The 22,443-nt window shown below is 35.2% G+C and overlaps 1 protein-coding gene and 1 pseudogene across 1 annotated transcript; both read left to right on the top strand.

Annotated features, from left to right (window-relative positions):
• The first annotated feature begins 77 nt into the window (after positions 1 to 77).
• On the top strand, positions 78 to 13,134 carry LOC129053347 (uncharacterized). The gene is made up of 5 exons (XM_054545381.1): positions 78 to 145; positions 227 to 553; positions 2,422 to 2,489; positions 10,442 to 10,567; positions 12,887 to 13,134. The coding sequence occupies exons 1-5, from the start codon at positions 78 to 80 to the stop codon at positions 13,042 to 13,044; spliced, it is 747 nt and encodes a 248-aa protein (XP_054401356.1). The 3' UTR covers positions 13,045 to 13,134.
• Positions 13,135 to 13,142: 8 nt separating this feature from the next.
• LOC129053346 (protein FRG1-like) lies at positions 13,143 to 21,215 on the top strand (annotated as a pseudogene).
• Positions 21,216 to 22,443: the final 1,228 nt, after the last annotated feature.

Here is a 22,443-nt window from a genome sequence, read left to right as displayed (position 1 = left end):
GCTCTCCAGAAGAAACGCGGAAGTGGAAATCTCAGCCATTCAGCGTTTCGATCAAGACAAAGGTGGGTTCTGGACAGATGTACGCTGTCAAGGAGTGTTTACTTCGCCTCCACTTCTGTTCCTCCCCGCCCTCGTGCTGCTCCGGGTCACATACTCGTCCTGAGCCGGCTTCAGCCTCTCCGTGCAGGAGCCTCCCGGAGCCATGGCCGAGTACTCTTATGTGAAGTCGACCAAGCTTGTGCTCAAGGGAACCAAGGCGAAGAGGTGGGTCCTGCAGCTCCGGCGGGAGCCTCCTCAGTTCTTTTCGGACGCACTCCACCCCCGCGAATCCGGTAGAAGTCGTGGCCCGGAGAGCTGGTTTTGTGGCCTCCCAGGCTTCGCCCTGGCCCCTCTCCAGGCTGGACGGAGGCAGGACCGCAGTTCCTGGCGCCTGTGCAGAGAGGAGCAGCCTCCCGCGCGGACGACCCTGGAAACAGGATAGACGGGCGGGTGACCCGTGGACCCGTACCCACGAGTTTGGGTCCCCTGAGGCATCTCTCCAGGCCTCTGCCTGGTGGGTCTGCGTTAGTCTGGTCTCGTAGTTCATGATAATAACTTCCTTTGTTAGGGATGATTATTTTCTCCATTGTCTCTTCCTGGAAAAATTATTGATTAATTTTTTCTAAGCTAATATGTAGAGTGAAACCAGGATGAATCACACAGTGGTTGAAGTGTATATGGACTTTGATAGGGATATGGGCTCGAACCTGCACTCTGTCATTTACTAATTTTGTAATTTGTGTCAAATTGGTTAATATGTCTGAACTTCCATTTACTCATTAAGAGATCAAATATCTTTGACCCTCCGTTTACACATTTATACTTTCAGACCATTTTTTATACCTTTAGAAGTCTGTGAGGATTAAATGAGAGAACATATATGCAGTAAATAAATTGAGCCAAATGTGAGGAGGAGGTCGTAGTGGTAATTTATTAGCTCTTTAGGAGAAAAATACCTGTGCACTCATATCCCCGCTTCTTTTTTAACTGGCAGATTTGCCCGAGGTTGACTGTGCATACAAATATTGAGCATTTCCTCCTGGTCTCCGTGATAAACAGAGGTTTTGATATTTTTAGGTGAGATGGAAAGAAAGTATCAAGGAGTGAGCTGAAGCCACTGCCCTTGAGAACCCTCTCGAGGAGTCTGGGCTCATGAAGATGCCAGAATAAGTGGCAGGTATATCCTGAATGAATGAGAGATTTTTACTCTGTGAATTTCCTGTGAGGAGTGTTGAGTTATCTTCTGAAAACTTTATGATGAAAATGCAGACAAGAGTGTCTTAAGATTATCGTAATGATCATAATTAATGCTTATATAGCACTTTCAATGTGCCAAGAAATTGTTGTAGGCACTTTGCACATTAACTTTTTTCAAATCGCTCTTGGTTTTTTATTTTTTTTTTTGCGATGTAATTCATAATTACAAAATTCACCCTTTTGTACAGTCAGTGGTTTTTAGTATATATTCAAGAGGTTCACCACTGTCTAGTTGCTGAGCATTTTCATCATCTCAGAAGGAAATCTCTTCCTACCCATTAAAGCAGTCACATCCCATCCTCTCCCTCTCCTAGTCCTTGGCAACCACTAGTCTGCTATCTATGTGAAATTGCCTATTCTGAATATTTCCTAAGAAATCATGCAACATGTGGCCTTTTGTATATGGCTTCTTTCACTTATAACATTTTTGAGGTCCATCATTGTTGTAGCACTTGTTCCTTTTTATGGCTGCGGTAGTAGTCCATTGTATGGATGTAACATTTTGTTCATCCATTCATCAGTTGATGAATATTTTGTTTGTTTCTTGTTTCCCCTTTTTGACTATTGTGACTAATGCTAGTGTGAATAATCTTACATAATATTTTTGTGGGCGTATGTTTTCATTTCCCTTCGGTATACATACTTAGGAGTAAAATTGCTGGGTCATATGGTAACTCTAACTTTTTGAGGAACCACAAACTGTTTCCTGTAGATGCTGCACCATTTTACATTTCCACCAGCAATGTGTGAAGATGCATATTACCTCTTAATTCTCACAACAGCCTTGAGAGTTAAGTTATTATCCTAATTTTTTAAGTGGGGAAACTGACTCACAGAGAGATTCAGTACCTTTTCCAAAAATTACAGAGCTAAGAAGTGACAGAATCAGGATTTAAAATCTGGCAGTGTGGCTCTACAATCTGCTTTGAACTTTAACATAATATGTACAAAGCCTGAAGCAAATTCTCAGTACTGTGTTTAAGAGGGCATAGCAATGTAAGTCTTCCTAAATCAATAATTTATAAATGAAACAGCTTAAAAGACTTCCAAGTTTCAATCTTACGATATTTATTTATCACACAAATCAATATACCTAAACTCATCTATATAAATTACGTCTTGTAGTAAGAAGAAAAAGAGCAAAGGTAAGAAGAGAAAAAGAGAAGATGAAGAAACCCAGCTTGATATTGTTGGTGAGTCAGTTTTCAGTGCTCTATTCTGAAAAAAGTTAACATTTCTTGAGATCTCGTTGAAAACATTTTCCTAGTTAGAAATTTATGATGTATTCATATTTGTCTTAAAGTCCTTAAATATTACCTACAGTTGTAAATTCCATTTATTCTTTAGCACAGTAGATGCTACTGATGCCTTTACTTCATTGTCAGAACAGAGCACAGGAGAGAGGAATTACAACTCTCTGACTTAGTAGGCACCATTAGACTGCTTAGTAGCCGGAGATTCTGATACATAATTTTAAAGTCTTAATGTAAATGTTAATCAACCAAATATATTTTACAAGTTGTTGTCTTTGAACATGTATACATTTTAGTTATAGAAGTCAGTTGTCTCTTAAATGAAGTATCTTCACAGGAAAAATCATTATTTTGTGAACTCTGAAATGAATGAATTTTTTAAATACAATATCAGAGTAGCCTGTAAATGATACTAGAAATAAACTGACCCAAACACACTTAACCAGCCTATTTTCCATTTGGTTGTTTCCATACTTTTTTTTTTTCTTTTAAAACTTGGCAAGTTGCATTTTGAATCTTCATAAATTATGGTTGCTTAAAAAATATATAAAATATGGAATGGTATAAAGCTAATGTTCTGAAAGAATCATTGCTTTTGAAATGGCAAATCAACAATTCTAAAATTAGGGTAAATATCTAGGGTAGGTATGTAGATGTGGAATTGCTGTGTCAAAGGATAGGTGAATGTTTAACTATGGAAGAAACTGCCAAAAATTTTCTAAAGTGTTTCTGCCATTTTACCCTCCCACCAAGAATGAATTAGTGCTCCAGTTACATCCTTGCCAAGAGTTCATGGTGTTTTCAGTCTTTTCTCCCAGTCTGAGTTTTACCTTTTCAGTTTCTTAATGGTGGTTTTCGGATGGACAGCTTTTTTTTTTCTTTTTTTTTTTTTGGTGATGGAGTCTCGCTCTGTCGCCCAGGCTGCACTGCAAGCTCCACCTCCCAGGTTCATGCCATTCTCCTGCCTCAGCCTCCCAAATAGCTGGGACTATCGGCATCTGCCACCACACCCAGCTAATTTTTTGTGTTTTTAGTAGCGACATGGTTTCACCATGTTAGCCAGGATGGTCAGAAGCTTTTAATTTTTATAAAGCTTAGTTTATTTTTTTTTCTTTTATGGTCACTGCCTTATCTCTTTGATCTAAGACATCTTTGCTTACCCCAAAGTCAGGAAAATATTGTACATTGTCTTTTAGAGGCATTATAGTTTTAGTTTTTACATTAAATCTGTCATTAATCTCAAATTAATTTTTGGCATGGTGTGAGTTTGGTTTCAAGATTTACTTTTTTTTTTTTAACATCTTGATAACCATTTATGCCAGCACCACTGGTGTTTCCTTTTTCCATTAACCCAGTTTCGTATCTTCATAAAAAATCAATTAACTTTCTACATATTAGTCTATTTCTGGACTCTGTTCTGTCGATTGTCTGTTTTTCTGTTGGTATATTTCTCTTGATTGCTATAATTTCATGAAGTCTTGAGATCAGGTAGTGTGAGACCTCCAACTTTGTACTTACTAACTATTAGTTTATTAATTTCTACAGTGAAGTCTGTTGGATTTTCTCAGAGAATTGTATTGAGTCCAGATCATTTGGGGGAGAATCAACATCTTAATATTGGGCCTCAATATTTCATAATTTTCAATGCAGCAGTCTTGATGCCTGTTTAAAAATTTATTCTTAAGTATTTTATAATTTTACACTACTGTCAATAGAACTTTTGAATTTGGTTTTCCAGTTTTTTGCTGTTAGTACATAGATCTACAATTGATTTTTGTATAGTGAATTTGTAGTCTGATAATTCTGTTTCACTTATTACTTCTAGAGGTTTGTTTATACAGAAAACTAAGAAATTTGCAATTATGTTTCCTGTGACTATCGTTTTACTTCTTTCTTTCTAATCCTTATGTCTTGTCTTGCTTTTTATTGGTTTATTATACTGTTCAGGACTTCCATAGTGTTGAACAGAAGTCGCGAGAATGGACATAATTGCATTGTTTCCAAGCTTAGGCAGAAAGCTTTTAGTAGTCCACCATATGGTATGATGTCTGTAGGGTCTCCAGAGAAAACCTTTATCAAGATGAGGACATTCCTTTTAAACTTTGTTTCTTGGGAGTTTTTATCATAATAATGTTTAATGCTGTCAATTTCTCTTTCTGTATCTGTTGAGACGATTATACAACTTTCTTCATTCTGCCTATGAATTACATTGGTTTCATTTTCAACTTTTAAACTAACTTTACATCCCTGAGATAAACCCCACTTGGTTGTGGTGCATTGTCCTTTGGGATATTGCTAGATTTGATTTCTAGGTTTTTTTTTTTTTTAAGATTTCTATATTGGTGTTGATGGGAGATATTGGACTTTTGTATCCTTTTCTTGTAATGTCTTTATTTGATTTTGGTGTCAAGGTGATATTGGGTGTCATAAAATTAGATGGAAAGTGCTGTCTCCTTCCCTGTTTTTGGAAATAGCTGCATAAGATGGGTATGATTTCTTCTTTACATGTTTGATAGGATTTACCAGTGAAGTCATCTGAACCTAGAGGGTTTTGTTTGGTTTGGTTTTAGTTTTTTGTGGGAGAATTAGGATTTTTTAAGAGATATTTTCAGATTTTTCTGTTGTCAGTTTTGGTAATTTGTGTCTTTTAGGAAAATTTCCTTTAATCCAAGTTGTTGGATTTATTGGAATAAAATTTTTCAGAATATTCCTTTAATATCCTTTTAATGCCTGTAGAATCTAATCTGTATTGCAGTCTCTTTATATTGGTAATTTGTGTTTTTTGTGTTTTTTCCTGGATCGGTCAGTCTAGCTGGAGGTTTATCAATTCTTTATAAGATCACTTATTTTAGATGATTAATGATCTTTTAGTACAGGGGTATTCAATCTTTTAGCTTCCCTGGACCACAATGGAAGGAGAAGAACTGTCTTGGGCCACACATAGAATACAATAACGATAGCTGACAAGCCAAAAAAAAAAAAGAAAAAGCAAAAAAATCTCATAATGTTTCAAGAAAGTTTATGAATTTGTGTTGGGCTGCATTCAAAGCTGGCCTGGGCCACATGCAGCCCACAGGTTGGACAAGCCTGTTTCTGTATTACTTGTTTTCTCTTTTTTTCATTTTCTATTTCATTTTATTTTCATTCTTTTTTTTCCTCCCTTTAACTTATTTTCAGTTTACTTTGCTCTTGTTTTATTGCTTCTTAAGAAGGAAGTTAGATCTCTTCATTCCACTTTAGTTTTAGTTATAGTCAACACGTTTTGCTTTCATTTTCATTCCATTCAAAATATCATCTAGTTTTCCTTGTGATTTTTCTTTTCACGGACACTTGAGTTATTTAAAAGTGTATTGTTTTTAATTTCTACTACATAGAGATATTATAGGTATGTTATTGTTGCTGATTTCTAATTCATTTATAGTATAGTTGGAGAACATACTTTCTTAGTGAATTTCCATATACACTTGAAAAGAAAGTGTATTCTGCAGATGTTGGTTCAGGGTTTTTTTGTTTTTTTTTTTTTTTTAGAGATGAAGTCGCGCTCTGTTGCCCAGCAGGCTAGAGTGCAGTGGCACGATCTCGGCTCACTGCAGCCTCCGCCTCCCAAGTTCAAGTGATTCTCCTGCCTCAGCCTCCGGAGGAGCTGGAATTACAGGCACCTGCCAGCACGCCTGGCTAATTTTTTTTATATTTTTAATAGAGGCGGGGTCTCACCACGTTAGCCAAGCTGGTCTCAAGCTCCTGACCTCAGGCGATTCGCCTGCCTCAGCCTCCCAAAGTGCTGGGATTATAGACGTGAGCCCTGGCGCCCGGCGGTTCAGTGTTATTTAGATGTCAGTTAGGTCAACTGGTGGAGCTTGTGACTATGCACATCTTCTGTGTCCTTACTGATTTTTTACTCATCCTACAATGTAGTGAGAGTGATGTTAAAATCTCAAGCTGTAATTCTAGATCTGTGTACTTGAGCAGTTTTTGCTTAAAGTATTTTGAAGCTGTCATGTGTACACATTTAGGATTGTTAAGTCTTCCTTATAAATTCAGTCTCAGTTGATAAATAGATTAATAAAAATGAGCATGTCTATAAGCAAAGAGTTTCACTGGGTTCTGCTAGATTCAGAAGCAATTGAATTTCCAACATCGTAGTTTGCAATACACAGATTTGATTTACCCAGGAGCTAAAGCTAAGTAAGCTATGGGTTAATAGAAGGTCTGTGAAGGGTACTTAGACTACAGTAAGATTGAGGAAGAAAATTCCATTTCCAAATCTAAGATATATCTTTCCTTTGTGCCAAGCAAATAATGAAGGCAGAGATTTAAAGGGGCCTTTAGCACAGAAGCACTGGGTTAGTCAGAAGGCGAGGTGAGCTGTCACACAGCATTGATGCTAGAATGAGGGTGCCCTGGTAGTACCTTATCAGCCATGACACTGGTGCATCATGCCTTTTTTTTTTTTTTTTTTGAGACAGGCTCTTGCTTTGTTGCTCAGGCTGGAGTGCAGTGACATGATCATGGCTCAGTGCACGCTCAACCTCATAGATTCAAGCAATCCTCTCACCTCGGACTCCCGAGTAGCTGGGACCACAGTCTTGTACCAACATACCCAGCTAATTTCTTAATTTTTTTGTAAAGATGGGAGTCTCCTTTTCTTACCTAGGCTGATTTTGAACTCCTGGGCTTAAGTGATTCCCCTGCTTCCACCTCTCAAAGTGCTAGATTACAGGCATGGCAGACATATGTAAACATTCTAAACTATGTGAAAGTATGTGAAAAGCTTTATTATGCATTGTGAGACAACAAAGCGGGAGTATTTCACCATCTGCCTATGGTTTAAAAGGAAATAACTTTAAGCATGTGTCTAAATAGCAAATAATGTTTTAGAGCAGATTCTCTTAAATTCAGCTTGGGCATCTGCAGCATATACACAGCTTGAGCTGTAACCTGACATAGAGACAGGCAACTTCAGTGCCCACTGTTCTTAGGATCCACTGCTTTTTCACAGCTAAAACCCCGAGTGGCACTGTTAAGTATTATGTTGTGTTACTTTAGTCGTTAAACATATAAGCATACCTCCAAAGGTTGAATGTAGGCCACTTGCAGAAAGTAGGCAGAATGCTCACATTTAATTCTTGATGATAGTGTGTTTAGCTTTCTTATTCTTTGAAATCTCATTGAGAAAAATGCTGGCATCTGCTCAAAGTAATTTCTTTTTCAGTTGACAATATTGTAAGTAATGTTATTGTATCATTTCCCTACTTGGACAGAGTGTGAAAATTTTGAGGGGCTTGTCTGCCAGAAATTTCTTCTTCATTGGCAAAACATTAATGAGATATTATATTTAAATGATTTCATTTAATATTAAGTGTACTTGGTGAATGTGGCATAGAACATACAAAATAAAACTAATTTAAAATTATTGACTATTACATTTATAAGAAAGACTTGCTAATAACACTGTTCATAATGATTCTGAATAAAGCATTATTTCTTTTACTGAAAACAATTGTAGCTATAACTCAATCATCTAAATTGTCATTAGTTTTATTGCTTTCTAACTGTCTTTAGCTGAAATTTTAATTTTGATTAATTTTCTTTTTCTCCATTGGTTTTGTGTGTGTGTGGAGGTAAAATACACAGAATATAGAATTTGCCAGTTTCTCTATTTTTACGTGTACACTTCAGTGGCATTTAAATGCATGCACCATTTTACCTTCCCACCAGCATTGCAGAGGGTTTCAGTTTCTCCACATCCTGCCCAACAGTTGTTTTTCTGGTTTTCTTGGTTTCTGTTTTTGTTTTTTGTTTGTTTTGATAATAGCATTATAATGGGTGTGAAGTGGTATTGCATTATGGTTTGATTTATATTTCCCTAGTGACTAGTGATGTTGAGCGTCTTTTCGAGTGCTTATTGGCCATTTGTATATCATCTTTGGAGCAATGTCTGTGTATATCCTTTGCCCAGTTTTGAATTGTGGTGTTTGACTTTTTGGAGTTCTCTATATAGTCTGGATATTAATTCCTTATAATATATGTAGTTTACAAATATTTTCTTCATTCTCTGGGTTGCCTTTTACTCTGTTGACAGTGGTTCTTGATGCACAAAAGTTTTTAATTCTGATGAAGTCCAGTTTGTCTATCTTTTCTTTTGTTGCCTGTGCCTTTGATGTTCTATATAAGAAATCATTGCCAAATTCATTGTCGTGAAGCTTTTCCCATTTTCTTCTAAAAGTTTTCTAACTTTAGCTCTTACACTTAGGTCTTTGGTCTATTTTAAGTTACTTTTTGTATTTGGTATTAGATAAGGGTCCAAATTCATTTTAGCTAAAATTTTATGTATTTTAAAATTGATTATGAAAATCATGAAATGTTTAGTTGAATAGAAAATTTTGTGCAGTGGAATTAACTGAATCTTTAAAACCTTTTTATTATGGAAATATCCAAACTAATCCACACATAGAAGTATATAATGAGTCCCCATGTGCCCAGGCCCCAGCATTAATTATCAATATTTTGCCAATCTCGTTTCATTTGCTTAATCACCCACACACATTTTTTCCTGGAAAATTTTAAGTAAAATCACAGATATTATGTCATTTTACCCATAAGTACATAAATGTACATTTCTTAACGTGATATGTATTTCTCTCATCACCTGTTTTGTTCTTGATTTTTATACATTATACTATGTCATTATCAGACCTTGTAAAATTAACAAGAATTCCTTAATATGTCATATCCAGTTGATGATTGACTCATTTCTACTCTAGTTAAAGTACAATTTAGGAGGAGGTTTGAGGATATTTTTTAACATTAAGATATGAACTTTTATAACAACTGTTAAAATAACTTTTGCTAGAGTCTAACATTTCTATTGGCAAATTGGAAATTAGTATACATAGACACAGATTCTGCTCATTTTGCTTTCAATCTAAAATCATAGTTAAGATTACTGGCCGGGCGCCGTGGCTCACACCTGTAATCCCAGCACTTTGGGAGGCAGAGGCGGGTGGATCACGAGGTCAGGAGTTCAAGACCAGCCTGGCCAATGTGATGAAACCCCGTCTCTACTGAAAATACAAAAAAAATTATTTGGGCATGGTGGCAGGCTCTTGTAACCCAAGCTACTCGGGAATCTGAGGCAGATAATTGTTTGAACCGGGGAGACAGAGATCGCAGTAAGCCAAGGTCGCGTCACTGCACTCCAGCCTGGGCGAAAGAGCGAGACTCCGTCTCAAAAAAAAAAAAAAAGATATCTATGCTAGAAAGTCTTCCTGTAGAGGCATTTTTAAGAAACATTATGATAGGCATTGCCTCTGGAAAGCAGGCATGAATAGATGGCTGGGGTCTATCATGAGAGAGACCGTTCTCCATATATCAATTTGTATGTTTTACATGTTGTCTTTTGTTTTGGTCTTTTTTTGAGACAGGGCCTTGCTCTGTCACTCAGGCTAGAGTACAGTGGCATGATCATAGCTCACTCTAACCTTGAACTCCTGGGCTCAAGTGATTCTCTTTCCCAGCTCCCTGAGTAGCTGGGATTACAGGCATGCACCCCCATGGCTGGCTGTATGTTGCTATTTTGTATTTTAAAAACCTAATTCTGACTGTGCTGGTAGTTGCATGAATCTGTGCACATACATGCAAACATATACATGTAAAACTGGTGAAATCTGAATAAGCTTCATGGATTATATCAATGTCAGTTTCCTGATTCTAACAGTGTATGATACTTATGCAAGATGTCATCATTGAGACAAAGCGAGTAAAGGATATGTGAGATCTTTGTATGATTTCTTACGACTGAAAATAAAAAGTTTTTTAAACTAAGTTATAATAACAAAGAACTCTGTGTCAAAACTAAAATATAAAGTTGAAATATCAATTTTATTTTTTAGGAATCTGGTGGACAGTAACAAAGTTTGGTGAAATTTCAGGAACCATAGCCATTGAAATGGATGAGGGAACCTATATACATGCACTCGACAATGGTCTTTTTACCCTGGGAGCTCCACACAAAGAAGGTTTGTGTCTGGAAGGGAAGATCCTGCCACTAGTGTAGATTTTAGGACATTCATTCACTTAGGCCAAACTCTAACTAGTCTCAAACATTTTCCAAAGGAATGGAACCATTGCATTTGACTCTTCCATTATTTTTTAATTCCTTAATATTTACCAGCCATTGGCAAGTCCCTCTTTCTAATATAAGCATTTGAAAACATTCCGTGTAGTTCCAGAAGAGTATCTTTGGAAATCAAAACAACATGAATAATTAAAATAGTAAGTGGAAAGAAAAAAGATAACCTATTTGAGTCAAACATGTTTGAATTTCTTTTTTATTCAGACCTGTTACCAAAACTAACCTGGGTGCATTTAACAATTTGAAGTTTCCTCATTTTCTTTAGCCCGTTAGGGGAAGCACTGATGAGCTACAAAGTAATTAGAAGATAAAAAGCAGTATCATTTGGTCAGCAAAGCCATCCATTGAATAAATGAAAGCATTTAGCTTTTTAAATAAGTGCTTATTTATGACTGTATTTTAAAGCATAAAGGGAAGCTATCTCGAAAGTTATTAAATAAGCTTTATATCACCTTGTCTTACTCAGTGCATAAAATTAGCACTGTGGTTAAAAGAAGGTAAAATAGATCTTGATTCCAAAGATACAGTATTACAGTGACATCAGTATATCTGAATATTCTTACATTTAATTGCAGAAGAAAATAACCACATTTTTTAAAGCAAAATAATGTCTTTATATTTACAGCAAATGTCAAATTTATTTTCAAATGTTTTTTCTCCAATAATTGATGAGGGCCCTAGTCCTGCAGAGCAGTTTATGTCTGTCAAATTATCTGATTCCAGGTGAGCTTATGTTGTAATATAATTAGTAAGGAGTTATTTTAAAAATTTAATTGTATTCATTAAAAATTTTAGTATCTGTCTTAAGCCCATGGTAATTTTGATATAAAAAACAAAATAGCTTTTTTGAAAAGTAGATTTTGTGATCTACTTTTAATAGATTTCCTATCAGTATATAATGCTAGGCTGGAAAAAAGATGTGTAAGTTAAAAAATGCAGATTAATAATTTCACACAGCAAATAAGATAGATTAAAAAATAAATCAAATAGTACAAAACCTGGTTCATTGTTGCTATGATATTTAAACTCACTGTTTGGAAGTCTAAAGACAAACAGGAAGACTAAAAAAAGGAATATTGTTGAAACCAGCAGAGAATGTTACAGCATCGTAACGACCAAAAGAATATTTTTACTCACTATTTTTCCAGTCATTTTATAAAATAACCTTTTTTATTCTCACTTTGTGCAGAAGTATAGAATGATTCTTTGGGTAAAAGATACTGAAAGTGAATTTACATATTTTAGTAATTGGTTACATCAACATGATGATGATTTCCGTTATATAATCATTAACGTATAAAGGAGTAAAAGTCAATTCTGACATCCGAGGAGATTCTTGGTAAGGTGAAAGAAATCATAATTTTTAAAAATCACATTAAGATGATTATTTCTATACTTTCTTTGAAAGTCTGATAAGTAGGGTGAAAGACAAAGAATAAAAGCAGAGGAAGAAAAAATTCAATAGTTTTAAACTGCTTTACAATTATAAACAAAAAAGGATTATAAAGAAAATTAACTGACAAATGAGGAAAATATTTGCAACAACCTTAATAGGCAGTGAGGTTTTACTCTTCATATGTATCTTGTATAGTATTCATAGCACTGAAGACCCCAGTAGAAAAATTGCGAACAATCAGATCTGAATAGAAAAATGGACAAGGGACATTACCAGATAATCTAAAAACTAAAAAGGAAAGGAAAAGAAAAATAATTGTTATTCTAGTTAACTACTAAAATGCAAATTAATAGGATACTGTTTTTTTTTTCCATATCAGGTTTTCAAGTATTTTTTTAGAGTCACAATGTTTAAAAAAAAAATCCATGAGACAAAACATACTGTGTTAATTTGAGGTAAGAATGTAAATGGAAGCAGCATTTTCTGGAAAAGAGTTTGATGACATAAGAACTTTATAATTTATACCCTTCAATCCAATTATTTCCGGGAATTTTTTCTAAGGATAAATCAGTTTTATGTAAAGAATAGATGTAAATAGAACTATTTACGATAAGAGAAAAAGTAAGTTTTAGTAATTTATTATTGAACATTATAACTAAAGAGGTATAATTGAAGAATGATAAATTTTGAAAATATTTGTTACATAATATATAAGGTACAATGTTTATATTTAAAAAGCAAAATATAAAACTAAATTTAAAACTGTGCACACCACCATGCCCAGCTAACTTTTTAAATTTTTTGTAGAGATGGAGTCTCACTCTGTTGTCCAGGCTGATCTTGAACTTCTTGCCTCAAGCAGTTCTCCCATTGGCTTCCCAAAGCACAGAGATTACAGGAGTGAGTCACCACTCAGCCACATGCATCTTTTGAACACTTGGAATATGTCCAGTCTGAAATTTTAGATATGTACACACCCACACACATACACATGTCCTGTTATGATGTTCTATAATTAATTTTCTCTCAGTTTTTAACTTTTATCTATCATATTAATGTATAGAATTGCCCTGAAATCTGGCTATGGAAAATATCTTGGTATAAAATCAGATGAACTTGTTGTTGAGCGTTCAGATGCAATTGGACCAAGAGAACAATGGGAACCAGTCTTTCAAAATGTAAGTGCTGTTATTGTTTATAAAAACTTCCTGTCAGTTTAACAGAAAGTCTGTAACAGTCAATCATAATATATTTAAAAAGAAAAAGTAGGATGCAATAGTATAATACATTAAACTGTAATAAATCAGTAAGAACATAGAGCCTTAAAGAGATCTGAAAATATAGTGCAACAAAAATAGCATTAGTACTTTTGCCCACAATTATTTCTGTATACCCTTAGTGCCTAGATATGGATCTCATTTCCATTGAAGAACCAGTCAATTTTAGGTCTCAGAGTAGGAAAACAGAATAGATCCTAAGTATCTTCTTTGTAGCAGAAATCATGGATGCTTTCAGAAACTTTACAGACTGTAAGCGAACTGTGGAGCTAGCTAAGACCAAGTTGTGACAATTTGCGTATAAAATATAAATAATAATAATTCATTGAAGTAAATTATCTCTAAAAGACTTTCAGTTCATAAGCTTACAATAGTTTATGAAAAGATAGTTTTAATATAAGAAGAAAAAAGATAATATACTAATTCTTAATTTTAGTAAGTAGACAGTTGTAGTATATGGATGTTTTGTTAAATCTTTGTTGATACAGAATACATAATTTCTCTTTTCTGTTTGTGTGAGAAGTAAAGATTGAACAAAAATACGTGAGTGCTAAACTGTCTTTAAAAAGTAGATAACTATATCAGAAAAAGTAAGGACCAGTGGGCACCACACAGAACAAGCAAATAGAAGATAAGCTCAGCCTTTGAGTAGCAGCTTTGGTAGTATACAATAATGAACTGAAAATAGGAAGTCAGCAGTGTTTTCTAAGATGACAGATTAAACAAACATCCTACCAGAAAGAGGTAATCACTTAGACTAAGTTCCTCATCCCCTAGGATAAAATCTTAAGTCAGTGACTTGAAAACTGTTTTGACCTAATCCATTGAGAAATGCATTTTTACATTGCAGCCCAGCACACACATATGTATAACTGAAGCAAGAGTTGTACTTAACAATACTTACTTATCCATGTGTTATGCACCTTGATATTTCTTATTCTCTTTTACCCCTTTCTCTGTGTGTCTGTGTGTATTCCTTTTCCCCCCCACCCACCCAATACCGTTCAGGAAACACTACATTGATTTCATTACCTGTAATGTGTTGCAACCCCTTTGAGATGATCCTACTAGTTATGATGAGATACTTCTAATAAAAGTTACACCAGTAGAAAATGCCAATATTTCATAAGGCCAGGATGATGACTTAGATAGTACTAATAATACAACACTTTAGGAAAGTTCATTTCATTTTATTTTTAGGAATGACACTAAGTTTCAAATATTTAAATTTAAATGAAAGAGGATCTTTAAACTCTATTGCAAAAAGGACTCAGCTGAATAATCTGTGGCAGAGGTTTAAATCACCTGGACCACACCATGCGATGTGAACCGCCATGTTCCAGGGCTCACCAGGAGCCATCCAGATGAGAGACCACCCAGCCCTTGTGACTTGACTAAGATATTAAATCCATGTTATCAGCACGTTTTTAACTGGATGTGATATAAGGTTAACATATTTTGTAATCATTATATTTATAAATATTTTGTCTAAATATTATGGTATTCCAAGTTTTCCAAAAGAATCAATCAAATACAAGTTATAAATAAACATTTTATTTGTTACGGGAGTTAAGCTAACCATATTTATAACCCAGATTTAGATACACAAGAAAATCAGTTTTTAAAATTTTGTTTAATAGAAAGCAGTGAATACATCAAACATTAAACAACTAAAACAGTATATGAATATTTATTTTCACACACAAAAGTCCCTCAGTCATTGATTCTTAAATTCAAAACACCAAAGGCATTGTATATACCTTTTCATGTTTTCTAATTCCGAAAAAAATAAATTTTACTTAAAATGCTAATATTTTAATAGAGTATGCATTCATAATTATGTTCTTGTCTTTAAAGTTAATTTTTCCAAACAGAACTAAACAGTTTTATCTTCAGTAGATCTTTTAGAAAGGAAGCAATCCTACCTCATCTAATTAGAATTTAGTCCTACTAGGAAGATACAATACAAATGTTTATTGTGGTAATCTTTGAATAGTAAAATGAAAGGTGATTTTGGTTTCCTTTTCTATATGTTCTTGTATTATATTTTTTACGTTCTTCTCTTAAGTTCTTTTCTGTGATTTTTAAATCAGGGAGGAAAAATTAATTCAGTCTAAACACTTAATGTTTCTTCTACAAGAAGTATCCTCATGGCTATTTTGTTATTTTGTTTCACTTAGGGGAAAATGGCTTTATTGGCCTCAAATAGCTGCTTTATTAGATGCAATGAAGCAGGAGACATAGAAGCAAAAAGTAAAACAGCAGGAGAAGAAGAAATGATCAAGGTAATGATGACATTTTATACGGATGACTGCATTCACACATGCGATGTGACTGTATCTCTTTAAAATGTTAAATCATCATTTACTGTCACATTAAAGGTTTAGTTAATAGCTTTTTTAATGTGCTATTTCAAATAGACTCATTTTTAATTATAAGTCACATAGTTGATGGCTTGTTTATACAATGTTGTAGAGAAATCAGTTCATCTAGGAGCTGACTTGCCATTATCTCCATGGATTAGTATTTTTTTCTGGTAGTTCCACATGCTCTTTTTAAGCTTTCATTTTCTTGTTTTCTTGCTTGTATTTTAAAATCTAATTTTTAAAATAGATAACATGTACACGTGATCCAACATTTTTAAATAAAAGCATATGAAGATGAAGACATATGCCTGCCATGCTTCTTACTCACCTGTGTCCTAGCTCCTGTTCCTCTTTCCCTTTGTTTTGTTTTTTTATAGCCTTCTAAAATTTCTTTATAAACATATGAATACATTTATAATTTTCAATATTTTTACACTAAAGGCAGCCTCCTCTATAGTCTTCTCAACTTCTGATTTTTTTTCCTTAAAATTGTATCTTGGAGAGTTTTCTATTATTAGTTTGAATGTACAAAATTTTCTCTTTTTCTTGCTTTTCTTTTTCTCTCTGTTTTTTAAAAGCCACATAATATTCCATTTTAGGGATGTACCTTAATTTATGAAGTCTTTTATAGATGGAAATTTAGGCTGTTTCCAGTCTTTTGCTCTTATAAACAGTGCTGCAGTACATAACATTGAATATGCATCAATTTGTAGATGTGCAGGTGGACCTGAAGATAAATTTCCAGAAGCAGAATTACCAGGTCGGGGTATAAGCGTTTGTATTTATGTAATGCTTGAGCTTCTGTGATGATAATCACTCTATGAAACAAAAAATCATAGCAGAACTTCTGGGGCCTTAGCCCTTACATTTTAAAAATATTTTTATTAATAGTACCTGTCTTCTTTGCATTAGGAGAAACATGAATCACATGAAACATGATTTTTATTTTTAAAATGTGTGTGCCTCACTAAGCTGGAAATAAAAGTTCCTTATTCCAGGCTAAATTCCCTCATCCGTAGTTAGACACGTTATCCATTGCACCAGTGGCCTGTGCCCTCCCTAATCCTACTGTTTGTTTTACATCATTGTAAAAGTTAAACAGACATCTTCATATCAAGGTGAAATTCTAAATAATACTGTGAATATAACCTAGATAAATCAGGTAGTTAACTGGAATTTGATGAAAACATTTAAGGCTTAATTTCTTAGACTCACAAAAGCCACTGATCTTTAATGATAAACATATACCAGGATGTGTCTAAAGAATAACTCCCCCCTTCTTGACACATGGTTTTTCTGTGTCTTGGCATTCCAACGCAGTACTGAGCATCGTGAACCTTGATTTGTTTGTCTCTGTTGGGAATCACAAGTTGCATCCAGTCTGACCTAGATTTGCTGGCATTGTGGGGGCCAGAGTGGAAGGCTCTAAGAGAGGTGGCAAATGCCTTTTCTAAAATGCCCTTCATTCTTATAATTAGAGCATAAAAATTTATGTTACATTTTTCTTTACTGCCAGTGTAATTTAAAAGCATCTCTCAATTCTCTGTACGTGCTTCATGTTAGATTTCCGGTCATATGTTTGATTTTCTTTTTAGAATAGTCTTGATTTCAGATAATTTCAAATCTGAAGCTCAAACAATTTCAATCAAAAATGTAGATATTTTCTTGCAGTTAGAGAAGTGAAATGCTATATTTTTTCACTGCATGCATCCGGCACATGCGTTGTAGTCTTGAATTTCCATAATGCTCCTGTCAGGTGGATGTGACCTCAGCCTTACAGACAGGAAGACAGCCTCTGACCCTCCTTACATCCTCGTGGTTTTTGTCAGTCAGTTCATGGAAATCACAGTGATTTCAAGGTGTGGTAAGACAGGATGTGTACCCAGGCTCAGCTGACTCCAGAGGCCACTCTCAGTATTTCATAGCACATTGCTTCTCAGGAAACAGGTCATTGAGGAAATGCAGATGGGTTTGTGACTTGCATTTAATTTAATTTATTTATATTTTATTGTATCATGTTTAAATTTTTTTCATCTGGATATCATCACAAAAGTGTTATTGAAGGCAACAATTGCAAATATATGTGCAGTGCTTTGCACTTATACAAAGACACAAAGATACACAAAGATTGCATTTTTCACTATTTAAAGCAATTTTCAGATGAAATACAAAGTTTTCTGGGTCTCTTTGGTTACTCAAGTACTTGGAAGCTCTGAACAGTGATTATTTAGGACTCTTTTCATACCATTTAATTGCAGGCTGTCCTAATTAATCTCTGTCAGCCCTTCACCTTTAGGACCTTGCCTTATCTACCAGAACACGGATCCCTCTTACTAAAGGTAGCATTGTGTTACAGGCCCTAGCAGGGAATGTTTTGAGGTCTGGGACCCCTCAAATCAAAACTGTCACAAAGATGTCATTGGCACAAACATGTTATTTGTCATCACTTTCTAAGCAGCTCTGAAACTGGACTCTGGCCACAGAGATCCCTTAGGAGACATGAATCCTTACCATTGCCCATTGCCTGTTCTGTGGGTGATCCTAATTGTTGAATGCAGATTAATTAACTTATGACATGTGATAGTAAACATCTATCCAACTTAGGAGGACATAAGAAGCTACTAAAAGAGGTGGGTTCCAATTAATTAAAAACAAGTTGTGTAATGTTAAAAGTTTTAATAGTTTGGTAATAGCCTGTGCAATGTAAAATAGCTATTGAGCTTTCAATCTGACCAAATGACACTTGTCTACTAGGGATAATTTGATCCTAGTGTATTCACTTGGAGGACAAAATTAAATTAATGATTGCTTTATTGCCTAGCAGGATCTGATGTATAAAATGTTTCTGAAATAATTTTGTCTGTAGTGTTTCTGACACAAGGGCTGAGGAGGAAGCATGTGATAGCACTTACTCATATAGATTATATATATGAAGTAAAAACACATAGCCAGAACCGGTCTTTTTCTGAATATTGTTGCTCAGTTAATTTTTTCTTCTGCATAAGAAATCATCTCGGATGTTCTTATGTGATATGTAAAGTGGGGAAGGTGGAAGATAAACATATAACCCATTGGATTCTCTTTTCCAATATCTAGATTAGATCCTGCGCTGAAAGAGAAACCAAGAAAAAAGATGACATTCCAGAAGAAGACAAAGGAAATGTAAAACAATGTGAAATCAATTATGTGTATGTATGCTTTTCCTTTTAGACCTACACATTTAACAGTGAAGTGCTTCTCAAAGTGCTTTCAAAATAAATTACCTAATTAGCTGGGGATGGTGGTGCATGCCTCTAGGCCCAGCCACTTGGGAGGCTGAGACAGGAGGATTGTTTGAGCCCAGGAGTTCAAGGCTGCAGTAAGCTCTGATCACCACTGCATTCCAGCCTGGGTGACAGAGCAAGACCCTGTCTGAAAAAATGAAAACTGATGGACAAGAAGAGGCAACACAATGTAGCCTCTAGGACAGAGCACTGAGCTAAATGCTTTTTTTTCTGGAGGGTTCAGTTTTCCTAATCATCCTACCAGCTCCCAAAGCTAGTCACTCGGGTTAGTCAATCTCTCTATTCATTCATAGAATGGGCATGATGCCAGTCAAAGTCTGTGCTATGGCCAGGACACAGGGGACTCCAGCCAGCATGCCCTAATAGAAGTGGGGCCTTGTGGTACCCAGTCAATGAGTGGCCCTGCTCTTGAGAGGTCATGAAGGTCGTCTTTGTTGTTCAGAATCCCCAGCTTATTAAAAAAAATACAGTTAGACTTTTTTTTTCTTCCTCAATAAGGAGTCTCACTCTGTCCCCCAGACTGGAGTGCAGTGCCACGATCTCAGCTCATTGCAACCTCCGCCTCCCACGTTCATGTGATTCTCCTTTCTCAGCCTCCCGAGTAGCTGGGACTACAGGCGCACGCCACTATGCTCTGCTAATTTTTGTATTTTTAGTGGAGATGGGGTTTCACCATGTTGGCCAGGCTGTTCTCGAACTCCTGACCTCGAGTGATCTGCCTGCCTTGGCCTCCCAAAGTGCTGGGATTGCAGGTGTGACCCACTGTGCCTGGCCTATAATTAGACTTTTTAATAAGTGAAAAAGAAATTAACAGTATTTATAAATTTAATAGTAAATATGTATAATCAGAGTTTGAGGTATTTTTCAATGAAGACATTTTCTTTGGAGAAAGAAATTTCAGAGCTTCCAAGACCACAAAGTTAAAATAATTAAAGAAGACAGTAAAATTCTTAAAAAGGCTCAGAAAGATGGATTTTTGCATGAGATGCTTCTGGACAGGTAGCTATTTATTTACTTATTTCCACTATTTTCAGTAGCCAATAGAAATGGCATGTAGAAAACCTGTATTCTCTTAAATTACTGTAGTTTTCACATTTTTGTCTTTATTTCTAATTTATGAGTGTGGCAATATTACCTAGAGAGGATATCATGAGTTTGGGAAAAGACTGTCAAGAAAGAATATCTAAAAATTGTAACCGATTCTAAGTATATACTTTAAGAAATTCAGGTTTGACTGTATCTACTTCATAAATTTATCATTATCTTTTTATAACTATTACAACCAGAGTTAGAGAGAAGCAGTTTGACTAATATAAAAATTATGTGGATTCTGTTACAGTAGTTCAGGTTCCTTAAAATAAGCATAGATCAATTAAAAAACTAAGTATAAAAGCTAAACAAGTGAAATTGAAGCAGTTTTTTTGTAAGATTTGGAAGAGTACAGGATGTTTATCATAGCACATTATTAATATTTATTACTCTTCCTATGTAGACAAGTAATGTCCTAGAGTTACAACGTAGAAAAACAGAGATGTTTAGCTGTGAGTGTACAAGTATAAATCAATTAAGTGCCAGATTTGGATAATCACCAGCCGCTCATTCAAGTCATATGTTCCAAAGTTACTCTTACCCTTTTTTTACATTACTTGATAAAGGCAATGTTTAATTACATATTTCCTGTTAACTAGCTGGTAGAGTTCATACCTAAAGTTGGTAAATAATGTTAAGAATTTTTTTTCAGCTGAGTAAATGAATATGTATGTAGTTGTAAGAAATCAAGAAGAGGTTATAAAATATAATCAGGATGTGGACTCTAAAACGGAATAACCTCTATGTCCTGTAACTTTTATCACTTGTAATAATACAGCATTCTCACCCTGTTAAATGGAAATTTAGAGCACCATTAAATTCTGGAATAATTAAAATTGCTATTTGGATTGAAAAAGCCCTTAGACAACATTTATTGAATATTAGGAAATAACTTTTATAAGATTAGAATCCATTTTTTATAGAAACCAAATTTAAAAGTATACATATTTTAATATAAGTGTTGTGGTAACACAGTAACCAAAATTGAGCACACATTTTTAAAGCTTTTTATATTTATTAGCAGTTGAATATATATGGCATGTTTTACATAGATTAATTTTACTATTTTTCTTTGTTTTAACAGGAGAGCCAAATTGAAACGGACAGATACTGCAAATGACTGGGACTTTTGTTTCTGCCTTATCTTTTTGTGTTTTTTTCTGAATAAAATATTCATAGGAAATGCTTTTACAGAGTTCTTGAGTTGTTGTGAAATTGTTGTTTAGCTAGTAGCTAGTTTAACCAGGATTAAGCAAGTTTAATCAGGATTCTTCATGGATGTACTTTTTAGCTAACTACAGTTTTTCATATGGAAATGAAACTTACAGTACACATTTAACGTACCACAGAATTTTTTTCTGGATTTCCTGTCCTGAAGCATGAAGTGTACTAGAAACCAATTCTTCCTGCGCTACTTGTGGAATCTTTCTTACTGGATCATAATCTTACTTTACTTTATACAATAGATGCTTAATCAGTGCCTTTAATAGGAAGTGAGAAACTCCCAATCCAATCAACAAGGCTTTGATTCTACCTCCTAAGTACTACCCAGATCACAGACAATCCAAATATCAGAACTAGGGGGCTGGGCAGAGAGGAAAAATCATCTATTAGGGAGTGGGACAGACAGTGGAAACATTACAAAGAAGCAAGTGGGCTCAGGACAGAGGCGAGAGTAGTACTGGGGAAAATCCCTACTGAGGACAGGTTTGCCACAGTGGATATGTATGTGATGCTTTTGTCCTCGTGGGCTGAAATGGAAGCTAATAAAGAAGTTCAGATGCTACGTGTTGCTTAGGTCTGCTTTGTTGAAGCCTGTCTCTTTCAGAGTTCCTAAACACAATATTCCCATGGCATCTAATTCCAGTGAGAGCTCCAAATCCAGGCCGTGTATCAGATGCCACGGGAAATTCTGCCTCAGGACTGAGGTTGGTTCAAGCATCTGGATGATGTCAAAAGTCCACGTTGTGTGCTGGCCTAACCTGAAAGACCCTATCTAGTTCTAGCCTTTAAATTCCTTCTGTCACCAAATCTAGAGTTACATGGCATCTGTACAAGCTAGGTAGCTGAGGCATGGGATCAGCCCTATAAAGGAGCTTTTGGAGCTTTTGTTGTAGGTCTAGCTTCAACTTGGCACTCCACTTCCAATAGCTGGACTTTCTCTCATCTTGTGTTCTGATCCTTGGATTGGGAACAAAGTAACCACTCTGATCCCACAAAGCAGAGGTTCCGGTTCCCAACTGGTGACTATTTTGCCTCCCAGGGGACATTTTTGGTTTTCACAACTGGAATACGGTGTTAGAGGGTAGAGGCTAGGGATGCTGCAAAGCATGTGGCATAATCCTGTT

Source organism: Pongo abelii, chromosome Y (genome assembly GCF_028885655.2).
Source record: "Pongo abelii isolate AG06213 chromosome Y, NHGRI_mPonAbe1-v2.0_pri, whole genome shotgun sequence".
NCBI lineage: Eukaryota > Metazoa > Chordata > Mammalia > Primates > Hominidae > Pongo > Pongo abelii.
Note: the sequence above shows the minus strand (reverse complement) of the source record. Positions and strands in the feature narration are given on the sequence as shown.

Coding starts and splice junctions, on each gene's coding strand:
- LOC129053347 (XM_054545381.1), top strand. CDS start 78: ATGTACGCTGTCAAGGAGTGTTTACTTCGCCTCCACTTCTGTTCCTCC. Junction 146..226: donor CCGCCCTCGTGCTGCTCCGG/GTCACATACTCG, acceptor TCTTATGTGAAG/TCGACCAAGCTTGTGCTCAA. Junction 2,490..10,441: donor AACCCAGCTTGATATTGTTG/GTGAGTCAGTTT, acceptor TTTATTTTTTAG/GAATCTGGTGGACAGTAACA.